A 13,043-nucleotide genomic window follows, 5' to 3' on the forward strand; every position below is an offset into this window, starting at 1 on the left:
TCATTTTCTAAATACTGTATTTAACAAGCCAGAATTCTAAAGTCTGGGGCTAAAGCATACAGGCTTTCACCTTTAGGAACCTCAATGCCTAGAACACCTTTAAGAACTGCACTTTAGATTTCTTTAAAACTCAAAGGATCAAGTTTACCTCCTGCCAGTGAACACTGAGTATCATACTGCCACCCTGCAGTCTGGGTTGAGTCTGTCCCGTTCGGGGCAGTGGAAGAGAGGGCAGATGTTGACTCCTTTGGCTCTGGCCGAGGTGGAGTTGGAGGTGGGGCAGAAGCCCCTACAGGAGCTCCAGGCTGAGGCGCTGTTATAGCATCAATCTCCTGTAGAATGAAAACCGCGACAAACGCATTCATCACAGGAAGCCAGAGAAATGGCCATCGCTTAAAAAAAAAATCCCACACACACAAGCTTAAGTCTCAGCTTCTCAAGTCAAAACCCTCCTCTTCCCCATTTTTCTCCTTACAACTGTCACAAAAAGAGAGATGGGGAGAGACTAAAAAAGAAAGGAGAGACAGACACAGATTGACAAATAGGTTAACCACTTGAAATTCAGATCCCAAAGTGGTTTCAATAACTAAAAACCCAAACAAAAGCACCACTAACCGCTAGGAAGTTGGCCAATGTACTATCAATATCAGTTGACTGGTTTCCATTTGCTTCCTTAGACTGTGCTGGTTTTTCTGAAACATCACTCTCTTCATCATCACTGTCAGCATATGCACCAAGTAAGCACAGACCTCCTGGAAACAAAAAGGTAAGCAACATTTATAACAATGTCAAAAAGTCCTACGAAGTACCCAAGAGAAAATGTGATTCTTTAGCCATTTAGTTTACTTATAGAACCTCAAAAAAGTCTTCAATGAACTACCAAAAAGAGGTACAAATTGACTATGCACTTAGAGCTAATAAAATCAATCTGCATAGCAACTTGACATCCTTTTCAAAATATATGCTCAATTATTCAACCTCATACTCCCTCTGTCAAAATAACACATAGTATATCCTGATTTTTGAATTTGTTGTTTTACGTGTCCATCTCAAACAAGTAAACCAATTAGGGTTTAGTAAATGAAACAAGGAGATTTTCAAAGTGAAAAACAAAGCTCTTTTTCAATAATTTTTTTCCTCAAACAAGAAGTGACAAATTAAAACAGAACCTAACATGCTAGAACCAAAACAAAAAAACAACAAAAACCCAGCTAAAACCAAAATTCCCACTCAAATGGTATTAGGTATGGCCTCTGTAATGCTGCAATGCAATTTCCTTCTTAAAAAAAATTGAAATTATACACATTTTTACTAGTTGATTAATGTTTATGCCATTTCCTTTTGTATCACCTGTGGCTACTCTAATGTTACAATTACGTGAGCATATATACCCTCTTTATATATCATTTTATTGTAATAGCTCTATGAAATATTTAAGTCTAGCTAGACTTTGCAGCTATTAATAAGACTAAATTTTTCAGTGCCTTGGTAACTGAACAGATTTATCAGGAGGTAAAACCTAGTTTTCTCTGTCATAATTCTGTAAATGAATTCATGGATTCACCTAAACATGAACATAAATTGCTTCATTTATCATACAAAAGTTCACAATTCATTGTTTTAGTCACATAAATCCCACCTTCATTATTTTTTTAGTATATAGCTAAGTTGTTACACTATCAATATCCAAAATATTATTTTAAACTGATTAGGAAGATTCTTAAATGGATATTTCACAGTATCTCCATTTTCCAGTTACCAAATATATCTCATTTTGGGGGTGGGGTCATACCAGTCAATTTTCCACATTTTCTGAACAAGAGATAAAGGCAGAACTACATAAGACATTTCTGTACAGAAAAAATCTGCATTTTAGTATTCAGCACTGATGGGTTTTTCGGGGAAGGCGGAGGATGGTAAATTTATATTTTTATATAAACATCCTTCTTAGTTCAGCGACAATAATAATCACTGGCCTTAGTTCTTTAACTCTATATCTTTTGGTAAAAGGTTCCAACCAGGTGAGCCGTGTGGAATTTTGACTACAAAATTCCCAAGCAGGGGTAATTCCCCAGGCTCAGAGTGGGTCTCTCGGGCAACAGGTTTATTAGCCAAGGGCTTCCCTGGTGGCGCAGTGGTTAAGAAACCGCCTGCCAATGCAGGGGACACAGGTTCAAACCCTGGTCCGGGAAGATCCCACATGCCGCGGAGCAACTAAGCCCGTGCGCCACAACTACCGAGCCTGTGCGCCTAGAGCCCATGGTGCACAACAAGAGAAGCCACCACAGTGAGAAGCTCGCGCACCACAACGAAGAGTAGCCCCCGCTCGCCGCAACTAGAGAAAGACCGTGCGCAGCAACGAAGACCCAATGCAGCCAAAAATAAATAAATAAATAAATTTACTAAAAAAAAAAAAAGTTTAGCCAAGGCTCCACCTAGCCTTTTTCTCTTCAACTCAGAGCTTTTCATATTACACACTTAAAACCTCTTCCAAACTCCTGATAACATAATGACAATTAAATAGCAAAGTAAATGAAAACGATTAAACGCAGCATTTGGGGGAAAGACACATACTTAACATTGTTAGAGACACCATAAAGTGATACAATATTTAAAAACAATCTGGTAACATATACCAAGAACTACAAAACTCTCCAAGTTTCTTATAGCTAGATAATCTCACCTCTGAAAATATAACCCTAAAAAATAATTACAAAAATTTTTTTGCACAAAGCTTTTAGGAGCCTCATTTAAATAACCAAAAACTGTAAACAACTCAAATGCTCTCAAACAGGGGACTGGAAAAGCAAATTACAGCATAGTCCCAGATGCACTATCACTTTATGATTAATCAGACCATTATGGGATTACATAAAATAATGTTAAGGGGACAAAAGGTAACTTTAAAGGAATAAAAGATAAAATCAAGTCGCGAAATGAGTAAGTTCTAATTACATCTCTGAAAATTTAGTCTATACATTAATAAAGACAGGCATGCATTTAGAATAACACTAAAAAAAAAAAACTCACAATACTATACAAAATTGCATAATCTTAGAAAGCCAAAAGCCTCACAGGACCAGGCTTCTAGACTACTACTGAGAAGCTGTTGCTACTTGAAGCCAGAGGAAACAAGGCCATTCTTCAGAGCCACAGTCCTTAGCAGTCTTTTTTGAGGAGTACTGACTCCTCAAACCTCAATATGCTTACCTCTAATGGATAGTGTCACACAATTTGCAAATTAACTAATGATACCGGGCAGTAAATTATTTATTTCTTAGATATATACTTTACTTTCCTGATAAGCTTCAAACAGTAACTGTGCCTTATGCCCCTTAGAAACTCTATTATTTCCTCATAACACTGAACAGTGATTTTTAACTTTTGGTCATAGAAAGCTATTAACAATCAAAATGATAAAAGCTGTGGACCTTCTCTCAGGAAGACACACATGAGTGTGCAATTTCAGGGGATTCACAGACGTCTGACACTCATCTATGGAACCACATTAAACACCCTTTTCTAGAAGATGCTTAAATACTGTTGACTATCATGGTAGTCTGTTGGCCTAATTTAACAGAACTTATTCTAAATTTTCCCTTAGATAATTTCACATGCATTTACCATATTTGTCAGCATAAAAATACTAAATAAGCTTCTCTACTATATTATAAAAGCATACTTTTAATAACTTAAAATTTATATTTCATTTAAATTTCATTTTTGTGCAAAGAAATTCAGCATGTTTATAGTGATAAAAGTAAATTCTTTAACTAAAATCATCTTTTAAAAAATGTATCAATTCTTGGGCTTCCCTGGTGGCGCAGTGGTTAAGAATCTGCCTGCCAACGCAGGGGACATGGGTTCGAGCCCTGGTCTGGGAAGATCCCACATGCCGCGGAGCAACTAAGCCCGTGAGCCACAACTGCTGAGCCTGCGCGTCTGGAGGCTGTGCTCCGCAACGGGAGAGGCCGCGATAGTGAGAGGCCCGCGCACCGCGATGAAGAGGGGCCCCCGCTCGCCGCAACTGGAGAAAGCCCTCGCATAGAAACGAAGACCCAACACAGCCAAAAATAAATAAATAAATAAATAAATTTTTAAAAAAATCAATTCTTGAGTATCTACTGTTTCACAAAGTCATGCAAATAATAATGGAAAATTGCTTCCCTTTTGTTTTTGTTAAACTTTTTCCTATGCGTTATACCAACTAGTAGGTAAGAAATGAATAAAGTTGATATATTCTTATGTTGCAGGATGAAGCTGAACAGAATGAAAACATTTCTGTTCACAAGGCACATAAAGGTCTGAAGTGCTGACTGACATTGCAACCAAGGAAATTTCTCGTAGAACATTTAAATTCTATCCATCGCACATGACTCTTAGAAGACCCAAATGAAATAATATATGTAGTTTACAAATACAAAATGGTATTTCCTAGTTCTGAAATTTCTCTCACAACGTGGTTTTACCTTTTCTAACCCACACTTTTTTTTTAAGTGGCAAATAGGGGGCAGGGGGCAACAAGCATCTATTATTTCAGGTGTCACATAATACAAAAAGTCCTGCAAATTCAGAAGAATAAAATTACTATCAATTATAGAATATTTAGTATCAAAACATATTTTAATCTTTCAAGATACATAAATAGTAGAGAAAACTAACATTCTTGGCACTTGCTGTGTTAAAAACTTACATATATTTTTCAATTTAATCATCAAAATAACTTAGGGCTGTAAGATCTATTTTACAGATAAATGATGTCCTGAGGTCTTAGTATGAATGCTAGAGTGGTGATTTGAACCCAGGTTTGTCTACAAAACCATCACTGCAAATATTCCTTCATGCTTAAAAAATATTCAATAAGAGCAATTTTCAGCTGCACAAACATCTGCTAGGTACCAATCAAAGCTGTGTGTTAGAAAAGTTAACATAATGAAAAGACACTGTTGGTGTCCCTAAAGAATGCTAAGATAGTGGAGAGCTATAGAAAACTAGTTACAAAATAGCATCAGTAGAAAAAGAAGTAGAAAGGATTTTGGGTACAGAGAAAAGGGAGCAGCAAATTTTACATTGGTTAAGGGACTTCCCTGGTAGCGCAGTGGTTAAGAATCTGCCTGCCAATGAAGGGGACGTGGGTTCGAGTCCTGGTCTGGGAAGATCCCACATGCCGCGGAGCAACTAAGCCCGTGCGCCACAACTACTGAGCCTGTGCCATAGAGCCCAGGCGCTACAACTACTGAGCCCACGTGCTACAACTACCAAAGCCCATGTGCCTAGAGCCCGTGCTCCACAACAAGAGAAGGCACCGCAGTGAGAAGCCTGTGCACCACAACGAAGAGGAGCCCCCGCTCGCCGCAACCAGAGAGCCCGTGTGCAGCAACGAAGACCCAACACAGCCATAAATAAATAAATAAAATTTTCTTTACATTGGTTAAAGTATATATACCAACAAGCCCTCACAAAGATTTAAAATTTCCATTTTATGGGAGGAATATAAATTAGCAACACTGAAACATTCATCAAAACACTATATACAAACACAATTTGATCCTAATGTAGAAAAGATGAAAAAAAAAAACTATACCTGTTGCTTTAACGGCAGTGGGCCTGGCGGTCATGACTGGTTTGGGAGGATTCTGAACTCTAGGAACCTCCACCACCACCTCCTGTTCATCTGGATTTAAAAAAGCGAACAAAAGAAAACTACAGTCAGACGATGGAACACAGAAAAAACTATACAGGTGACAAAACAATCTGTGACTTCTCAAGTCTAGATTTCATCAATTTAAAAACAGGGTAGCTGTAACTCATCACTGACCCAAATAACTGGGGGACAAGAAAACAAGTATAACTAGAATCTTCCATTTGCCTAGTGGCTTTAACATTAAGAATTTAAACACCGTATATAAAAATTACATCTGAAATAATCCAAAGTTAAAACACACACACACACACACACACAGAATAAATCTTCTCCAGGCTACCAGAAGGCTTTTACAAAAAGCACAACTAGAGCATTTTTTTTCGCAAGAGCCACCCAACGTGATTTTTTTTTTTTTTAACACCTGAAGTGGGGCTTTTCCGGCGTCTGGCCCCTGCAGTATAGCACAGTCCGGTTAATCTTAACCCAAGTACCATTCTAGGGATAAACACAAGTACTTGGGAACCCACAAGCACCACCTCTCCAGGGATTTTTGGAAAACCTGCCAACTAGGGGTTACTTACACTTTAGCTGGCATAATAAAAATGGTATGCTCACTTCTAAAGGGTCTCTCTCAATTTCAACAAAAACGAAAAGGAAAAGCCAATGCCGTGTAGAAAACGGCAGGTTCCACGGTCACCAAGCCTAGGACGCGGAAACGCATACTCTCACATTTACCCCGTAAGTTATTCAAAGCTAAGAATAGACGTTGAGCAGACTGGGCGCCCGGGCCAATCCCTGCACCAGAGATGGCGCCTCTGGGTCGGCTCCGGCCGGGCGCACACGGCTCCGCCGCCCCTTCCGCAGCTTTGGGCTCATAGCCGTCCTCACCGCAGGCCACACGCAACAGGCCTCGGATGCGGACACCGCCCGCCCGGGTTTCTCTTCCTCCTAGGACTCGCCCGAGAGGCCTAGGCCGCGAGCCCCGAGCTCGAGTTTCGGACGCCCCACCTAGGCGCCGCGGCCCCTCGCGCACGCTTACCTTCTGAAGGTGAGTCGTCCGGCGCTGCGGCGGCAGTGACCGCGGTCGTCGTCGGCGTCGGCGCCGCCGGGGCTGGTTGGCTGGGCGCCGCCGCCGCCGCCGCCGTCGAGTCCGGCTCGGTGTCGGGTTCCGGCTCCGGGTCCCGGCCCGGCGTGCTGCTCCGCGGACCTGGCGGAGAGAGCTGCAGGATGGGCCTACGGCCGGGTACCGCCCGGGACTTCTTCCCCATCGCGAGCCCGAGCGCGAGCTGCAAGCGTCGGGCAACCGAGAGGGGCGGGCGTTCGGCGCGGCGCTGCGTAATCAATATTCATACACTGCGACACCGCCTCCTAGAAGGATCCGCTTTTAACCGGCGGAGCGCGCGCCCGCGCAAGCGCCTTGGACCCCGTACACTCTTCTGGCTCCTCCCCCAGGGGCGCAGGGAGGACTTTACCTACGGGGCTAGGCGATTGGCTGTTTTGACACATTGAAGAACCCGATAGCCAATGGACAAGGAAAAAGGGTCAGAGTCAAGCCAATAGTACGGAAGGATGTTAGTTTAGACTTGCTTCCAATTACGTCAGGCTCCACCCATGCGGTTTTTGCGGAGTCTTTTTTCTACCGTCTTGTCTTCCATTTTGTACCCGTTCTTGCCTGTGTGTTTCTTGTCGTTTGTCACCTAGGAAGCTGTGCTGCTTTCCAGGCCCTTCCCCAAGTTTCGCCCTGATTATTGTGGCTTACTTTGGGTATAACATTGAACATTAGGTAGAATAGTAGGTCTTTTATGGTTTTGTGAATTTTTTCTTGGGGCACAAAGATGACGTCTCATCGTGTGGCTTATCAGGTAGAAAAATATCACTAGACGTAGTGCATACGAGGGTAGAGCCTAAATTGTGATGGATTACAGGAGCCTTCCCAACGTGGCCGCTTTAATCGATTTATCTTCTTTTAGCACTCTCCTCTCCCCTGTCCCATTCTGGAGCCAGCCACTCGGAGCAGTTCTCTCACCTTTATTCCTTCACACTAGTTGGAAAAACTACGGCATCGCGTGGCAAAATTACTTTCCTTCCTCAACACCCATTGCAGACATAACATCTCTGAACCTTTTATCTCAATGCTGAGCCCCTCCCTAGCAACTTGATACCGTTGATACTCGTCTCCCACTTCTAAATTGAGTTTAAGAAATCCAGTGGTATATATTTGACCGCGCCTCCCACCAGGGATTGAACCCACACCCCCTACATTGGAAGCTCAGAGTCTTAACCACTGGACAGCCAGGGAGGTCCCCAGTGGAATATATTTTTATATTCCCAGCGCTCACTCAGTTCTTGCTAGAGCATGCTAATAATACGTAACATTTATTGACCACTTACTATGTGTCAGATACCGTCTAAGGACCTCATATGTAGAATTGCATTTGATTCTCACAACAACTTTACAGGGTAGATATCATTATTCCTAATTTATAGATCATATGATCATATTCCTCATTTATAGATGAACCCTTAAATTGGTTGCTGAGTGCCAAAGCCATGAAAGCAGTGACTTGTCTGTTTTGTTCCCAGTATTGAAGTGCACTTTCTGGAACACAAGCACTCAATTTTTGAATGAATATAGTGCATGAATATATACAAACTAGAAATAAGTAGCAAGAGTTCTTTCCTTTTCTCACCTATGGGAGGAATATCTGGATTAGAGTGTTTTGAGATTAGACTCCCAAGACTTCTGAAAAATTAACAGCTAGAATCAGGGGAGAATATGCTGTTTTGAAGCTGTCACCAATGATTTCTCTCTTCCTTTCTTTTTTTATGATTTATTTATTAAAAGAAGCGTTGAAATACAGTAGTTGTACATAGGAGTTTTGAAGCCAAACATCTGGATTCAAAACTCAACTCCAGCACCTTCCAGATGTGATTGCTATGACAAGTTTATTCTTTTTTTAAAACAAATTTATTTATTTTATTTATTTATTTTTGGCTGTGTTGGGTCTTCGTTGCTGTGCGCGGGCTTTCTCTAGTTGTGGTGAGCGGGGGCTACTCTTGCTGTGGTGCGCCGGCTTCTCATTGCGGTGGCTTCTCTTGTTGCAGAGCATGGGCTCTAGGCGTGCGGGCTCAGTAGTTGTGGCTCGCGGGCTCTAGAGCACAGGCTCAGTAGTTGTGGTGCACGGGCTTAGTTGCTCCGCGGCATGTGGGATCTTCCCGGACCAGGGCTCGAACCTGTGTCCCCTGCATTTGCAGGCAGATTCTTAACCACTGTGCCACCAGGGAAGCCCTATGACAAGTTTCTTAACATCCCTAAACTTGTTTCTGCAACTGTAAAATGTTAGTGACAGTATCCATAGAGTTGTTGTGAAGTTTAAATTACATCATAGTTTTCAGCTCTTTGCAATGCAGCCAGGAACAAAATAAGCAATTATTCTATAGTAGCTATTATTACTACTAATGAGCATTTTGTTTACATGAAAGTCCAGATCCTATTATAAAACTGGCTGTAAACAAGTTGAGATTATGAGCTAAACCACAATGCATAGAAATGTGAAAGGCTGTTTTCCTTGGGGGAAATTTACATTTCTGGAGGTAGCTGTTAATGTTTGTAGCCAGGGTTCTCAACCCTGGCTGTTTAGAAAACCATCTGGAGGGAATTAAAGCAATATAAGAATCTGAATCAGGGGTGAGAGTGCAGGGCTCATATCAATTTTATTTTAAAAAGCTCTTTATTTTTAATGCTTAGCCAGGGTTGAGAACCACTGGCTTTAGAGATATGTTTTGCTGTTTTTGGCCTCAGAGAAGGTATTAGGATCTGAACCAAGAATGGACAAATCATGGCTAAATTACGCCTGCTTTTTATTTATTTACTAAAAAAAAATTTTTTTTTGGCTGTGCTGCATGGCATGTGGGATCTTACTTCCCCCACTTCCCCCAACCAGGGATTGAACCCACGCTCCCTGTAGTGGAAGCATGGCGTCTTAACCACTGGACCGCTGGGGAAATCCCAGGCCTACCTTTTAAAAGGTTGAACAAACAAAACAAAACAAAAAAGAATGTGTGACAGAGGACTGCCCTGGTGGCGCAGTGGTTAAGAATCCACCTGCCAACGCAGGGGACAGGTTCAAGCCCTGGTCCGGGAAGATCCCACATGCCGCGGAGCAACTAAGCCCGTGTGCCACGGCTACTGAGCCCACATGCTGCAACTACTGAAGCCCGTGTGCTCTGGGGACGGCGTGCTGCAACTACTGAGCCCGTGTGCTGCAACTACTGAAGCCCTTGCACCTAGAGCCTGTACTCCGTAACAAGAGAAGCCACTGCCAATGAGAAGGCTGCGCACTGCAACGAAGATCCAACACAGCCAAAAAAAAAAAACAACCCTGTGATAAACCATGATGGTAAAGAATATAAAAAAAGAATGTGTATATGTATATATGTATATATATATATATATGTATAACTGAATCACTTTGCTGTGTAGCGGTAATTAACACAACACTGTAAATCAACTATACTTCAATAAATAAATTAATCAATTAAAAAAAAAGAATATGTGACAGAGACCTGTGTAGACTACAAAACCTAAACTACTTATTATCTGGCGTTTTACAGGAAAGTTTGACTATGTCTCCACACAGAGTGAGTAAACATGGTCAGTCACTCCCTTTAAAGAAAAATTAGGCCTGCTCTTTGATTGCCAGGGACCTAAACAGCTCTGGAATTACTGAGGATGTTTTGGTTGTGGTGATAATGTTGCTTTAGTAAAATCAAATGATCAGAGCTTATATTTGACAAGTGGAACCTGGGAAGAACAATCATTTAAATAAACATGCATTTTCAAATATATTTAGTTATAATCACAACTGGTGGGCGATGTCTTTACTCTGTATTTGATGTTGATTTCAAAAGCCAACCTTCCTAATCCATATTAAAGCTCTGGCTTTTGGAACTTCAACATGAGGTATGCTGCAGAGGAAGACTGCCCACAGAAGTCCCAGCTTCAGCAGTGTAGAATGAAGTTTTATGGTTGTGTGTGTTAATTCATCTAAATTTTATCATGTAAAAAATTACTAAACAGGAACCTCGGACTTCCCTGGTGGCACAGTGGTTAAGAATCCACCTGCCAATGCAGGGGACACGGGTTCGAGCCCTGGACCGGGAAGATCCCACATGCCGCGGAGCAACTAAGCCCGTGCGCCACAACTACCGAGCCTGCGCTCTAGAGCCCGCGAGCCACAACTACTGAGCCTGCGTGCCACAACTACTGAAGCCCGTGCGCCTAGAGCCCGTGCTCTGCAACAAGAGAAGCCACCGCAATGAGAAGCCGGCGCACCGCAACGAAGAGTAGCCCCCGCTCGCCGCAACTAGAGAAAGCCGGTGTGCGGCAACGAAAACCCAACGCAGCCAAAGATAAATAAATCAAAAAAAAAAAAAAAAAAAAAGAAACCTCAGTTAAATAGTCTTGGGAGACTAGGACTGGGAGCTCTCATGCCCTGGGATGATAGCAGAGCTCAATAGGAAGAAAACTCTTCTTTCCTGTCAAGGACTCAGCCAATGAAAAGCCATGTGCTTTGTTTACTATAGCTCTCCCAACTTCCCCGGCTCCTTCCCTTGCCCTGGGGGGCCTTGCATATGGCATGCCGTGGTTGCAAGACCCTGGATTGCAATTGTCTGATGATTCCGAATAAATCTATCTTTGCTGGAGAAATAACTGGCAGTATATTTTTCTTAGGTCAACAGTCATTTATTGTCTCACTGCCAACTGGGTGTATTTTGATCAATTCAATTCTGAGGATAACCCCCAGGAGTTAACATCAGGTTTAAGGGCTCAGTCCCACACAGGACTGCCCTTACTACAGAAGCCAGCTCCACATGAGGTCCCCATGCCACTCGCACTTTTTTCTGGCTGTAATATCAGGGGTTCCCATGACCTCCTCACATTTTTTAATTCTCTAGAAGCATTCACAGAACTCAGGAAAGCACTATACTTCTGATTCCAGTTTTATTATAAAGGACACAAGGTGAGGGACTTCCCTGGTGGTCCAGTGGTTGGGACTCTGCGTTCCCAATGCAGGGGGCGCAGGTTCAATCCCGGTCAGGGAGCTGGATCCCACATGCTGCAACTAAAAGATCCTGAACGCGGCAATGAGGATCCCACATGCCACAACTAAGACCTGGTGCAGCCAAATAAATATTTATTAAAAAAAAAAAAGATACAAGGTGAGGTGTGGGAGGGAGCCTAGAGCTCCCATGCTGTCTCTCTGTGGAGTCATCATGTCACCCTCCCAACACATTAATGTGTTCTCCAACCAGGAAGCTCTATTCAGCCTTGGTGTCCAGTTCTTACTAGGACTTGATTACATAGGCATGGTTGATTGACTCACTGGCCACTGTGACTGTGACTGAACTCAATCTCAAGCCCCCTGCCCTGTCCTTCTGGCCCAAAGTTCTAACCCTATATTCACCATCACAGAGTGGGTCTTCCTAGGGACTAGCCCTATCCTGAAGCTATCTAAGGGCCCCCCTGCCAAGAGTCACCTTATTAGCATAACAAAGACTTCTTTCACTCAGGAAACTACAAGGGTTCTATAATCTCTATGCCAGGAATAGGGGGAAGAAGACCAGATATATTCTTTATTACACCACATTATTTGACCTTGTGTGTTTCATGGAAGTTCATTTAAACCATGAAGCCTCATTTACTGGAAGAAATCCCTACTTTTAGTCTCTAGAAACTGGCATAGGTCATTTGAACAATAAATGTCTTTTGATGTTGGAGTTCTGTGCAGACACAGAAAGGTATATTCTTGTGGCTTAGGGTTAATGATGAGCTGATTATATTAAAAAATAATGCAGGACTATCTTTGTTTTTAGGTACAAAATTGGAAAGAGCTGTGAAGATTAAAAGAAATGTTAGAATTTTCTATAATATATACTGTGTTCTAGTAGAAAAAAAAAGTATTATCAGGTTGAGGTAAATTAGGTTAATTCTGTTACCTAGAATGTGTTCACTGATGGGCGGCTCTGTAGAACAAATGAGCTTTCTTAGATCACAAAAATCATAGCAATAAACTTGGTAAGAATGGTCAGTATGAAACTCTGTGTGCCATAAATTCTATTATTAACAGAAATGGTACCTACTTTTACTGTCACAGGCTGGAAAGGTGTAACCTTACTAGTTACATTATGCTAAATTATTTAAGAACTATGAAGTTTTCCTCCAAGAGTCACACCTTTATTTAATGGTAGTTAAGCCCTAAAAAAGAAGGGACCCCTTTTAATAACAATTTGTAATCAGAAAATTGCCAGAGTTGGAAAACACGAGGAAAGACGATGCTATTAATACATCACATGGTCCAGAAAACAAAACTGCGGACTCAAAGTGATGAGAAAAGTG

At 42.0% G+C, this 13,043-nt stretch overlaps 1 protein-coding gene across 1 annotated transcript in view; it reads right to left on the reverse strand.

The window, feature by feature from the left end:
- Window positions 1–7,022, reverse strand: part of FNBP4 (formin binding protein 4) — a 39,894-nt gene extending 32,872 nt beyond the window's left edge. Inside the window, exons 1-4 of the mRNA XM_068555221.1 lie at window positions 6,684–7,022; window positions 5,585–5,674; window positions 616–752; window positions 149–332 (exon numbers count right to left, since the gene is read on the reverse strand). Coding sequence (XP_068411322.1) covers window positions 149–332; window positions 616–752; window positions 5,585–5,674; window positions 6,684–6,912 — 640 coding nt within the window. The 5' untranslated portion in view covers window positions 6,913–7,022. The remainder of the gene's footprint in view (window positions 1–148; window positions 333–615; window positions 753–5,584; window positions 5,675–6,683) is intronic.
- Window positions 7,023–13,043: the final 6,021 nt, after the last annotated feature.

Source organism: Eschrichtius robustus, chromosome 11 (genome assembly GCF_028021215.1).
Source record: "Eschrichtius robustus isolate mEscRob2 chromosome 11, mEscRob2.pri, whole genome shotgun sequence".
Lineage (NCBI taxonomy): Eukaryota > Metazoa > Chordata > Mammalia > Artiodactyla > Eschrichtiidae > Eschrichtius > Eschrichtius robustus.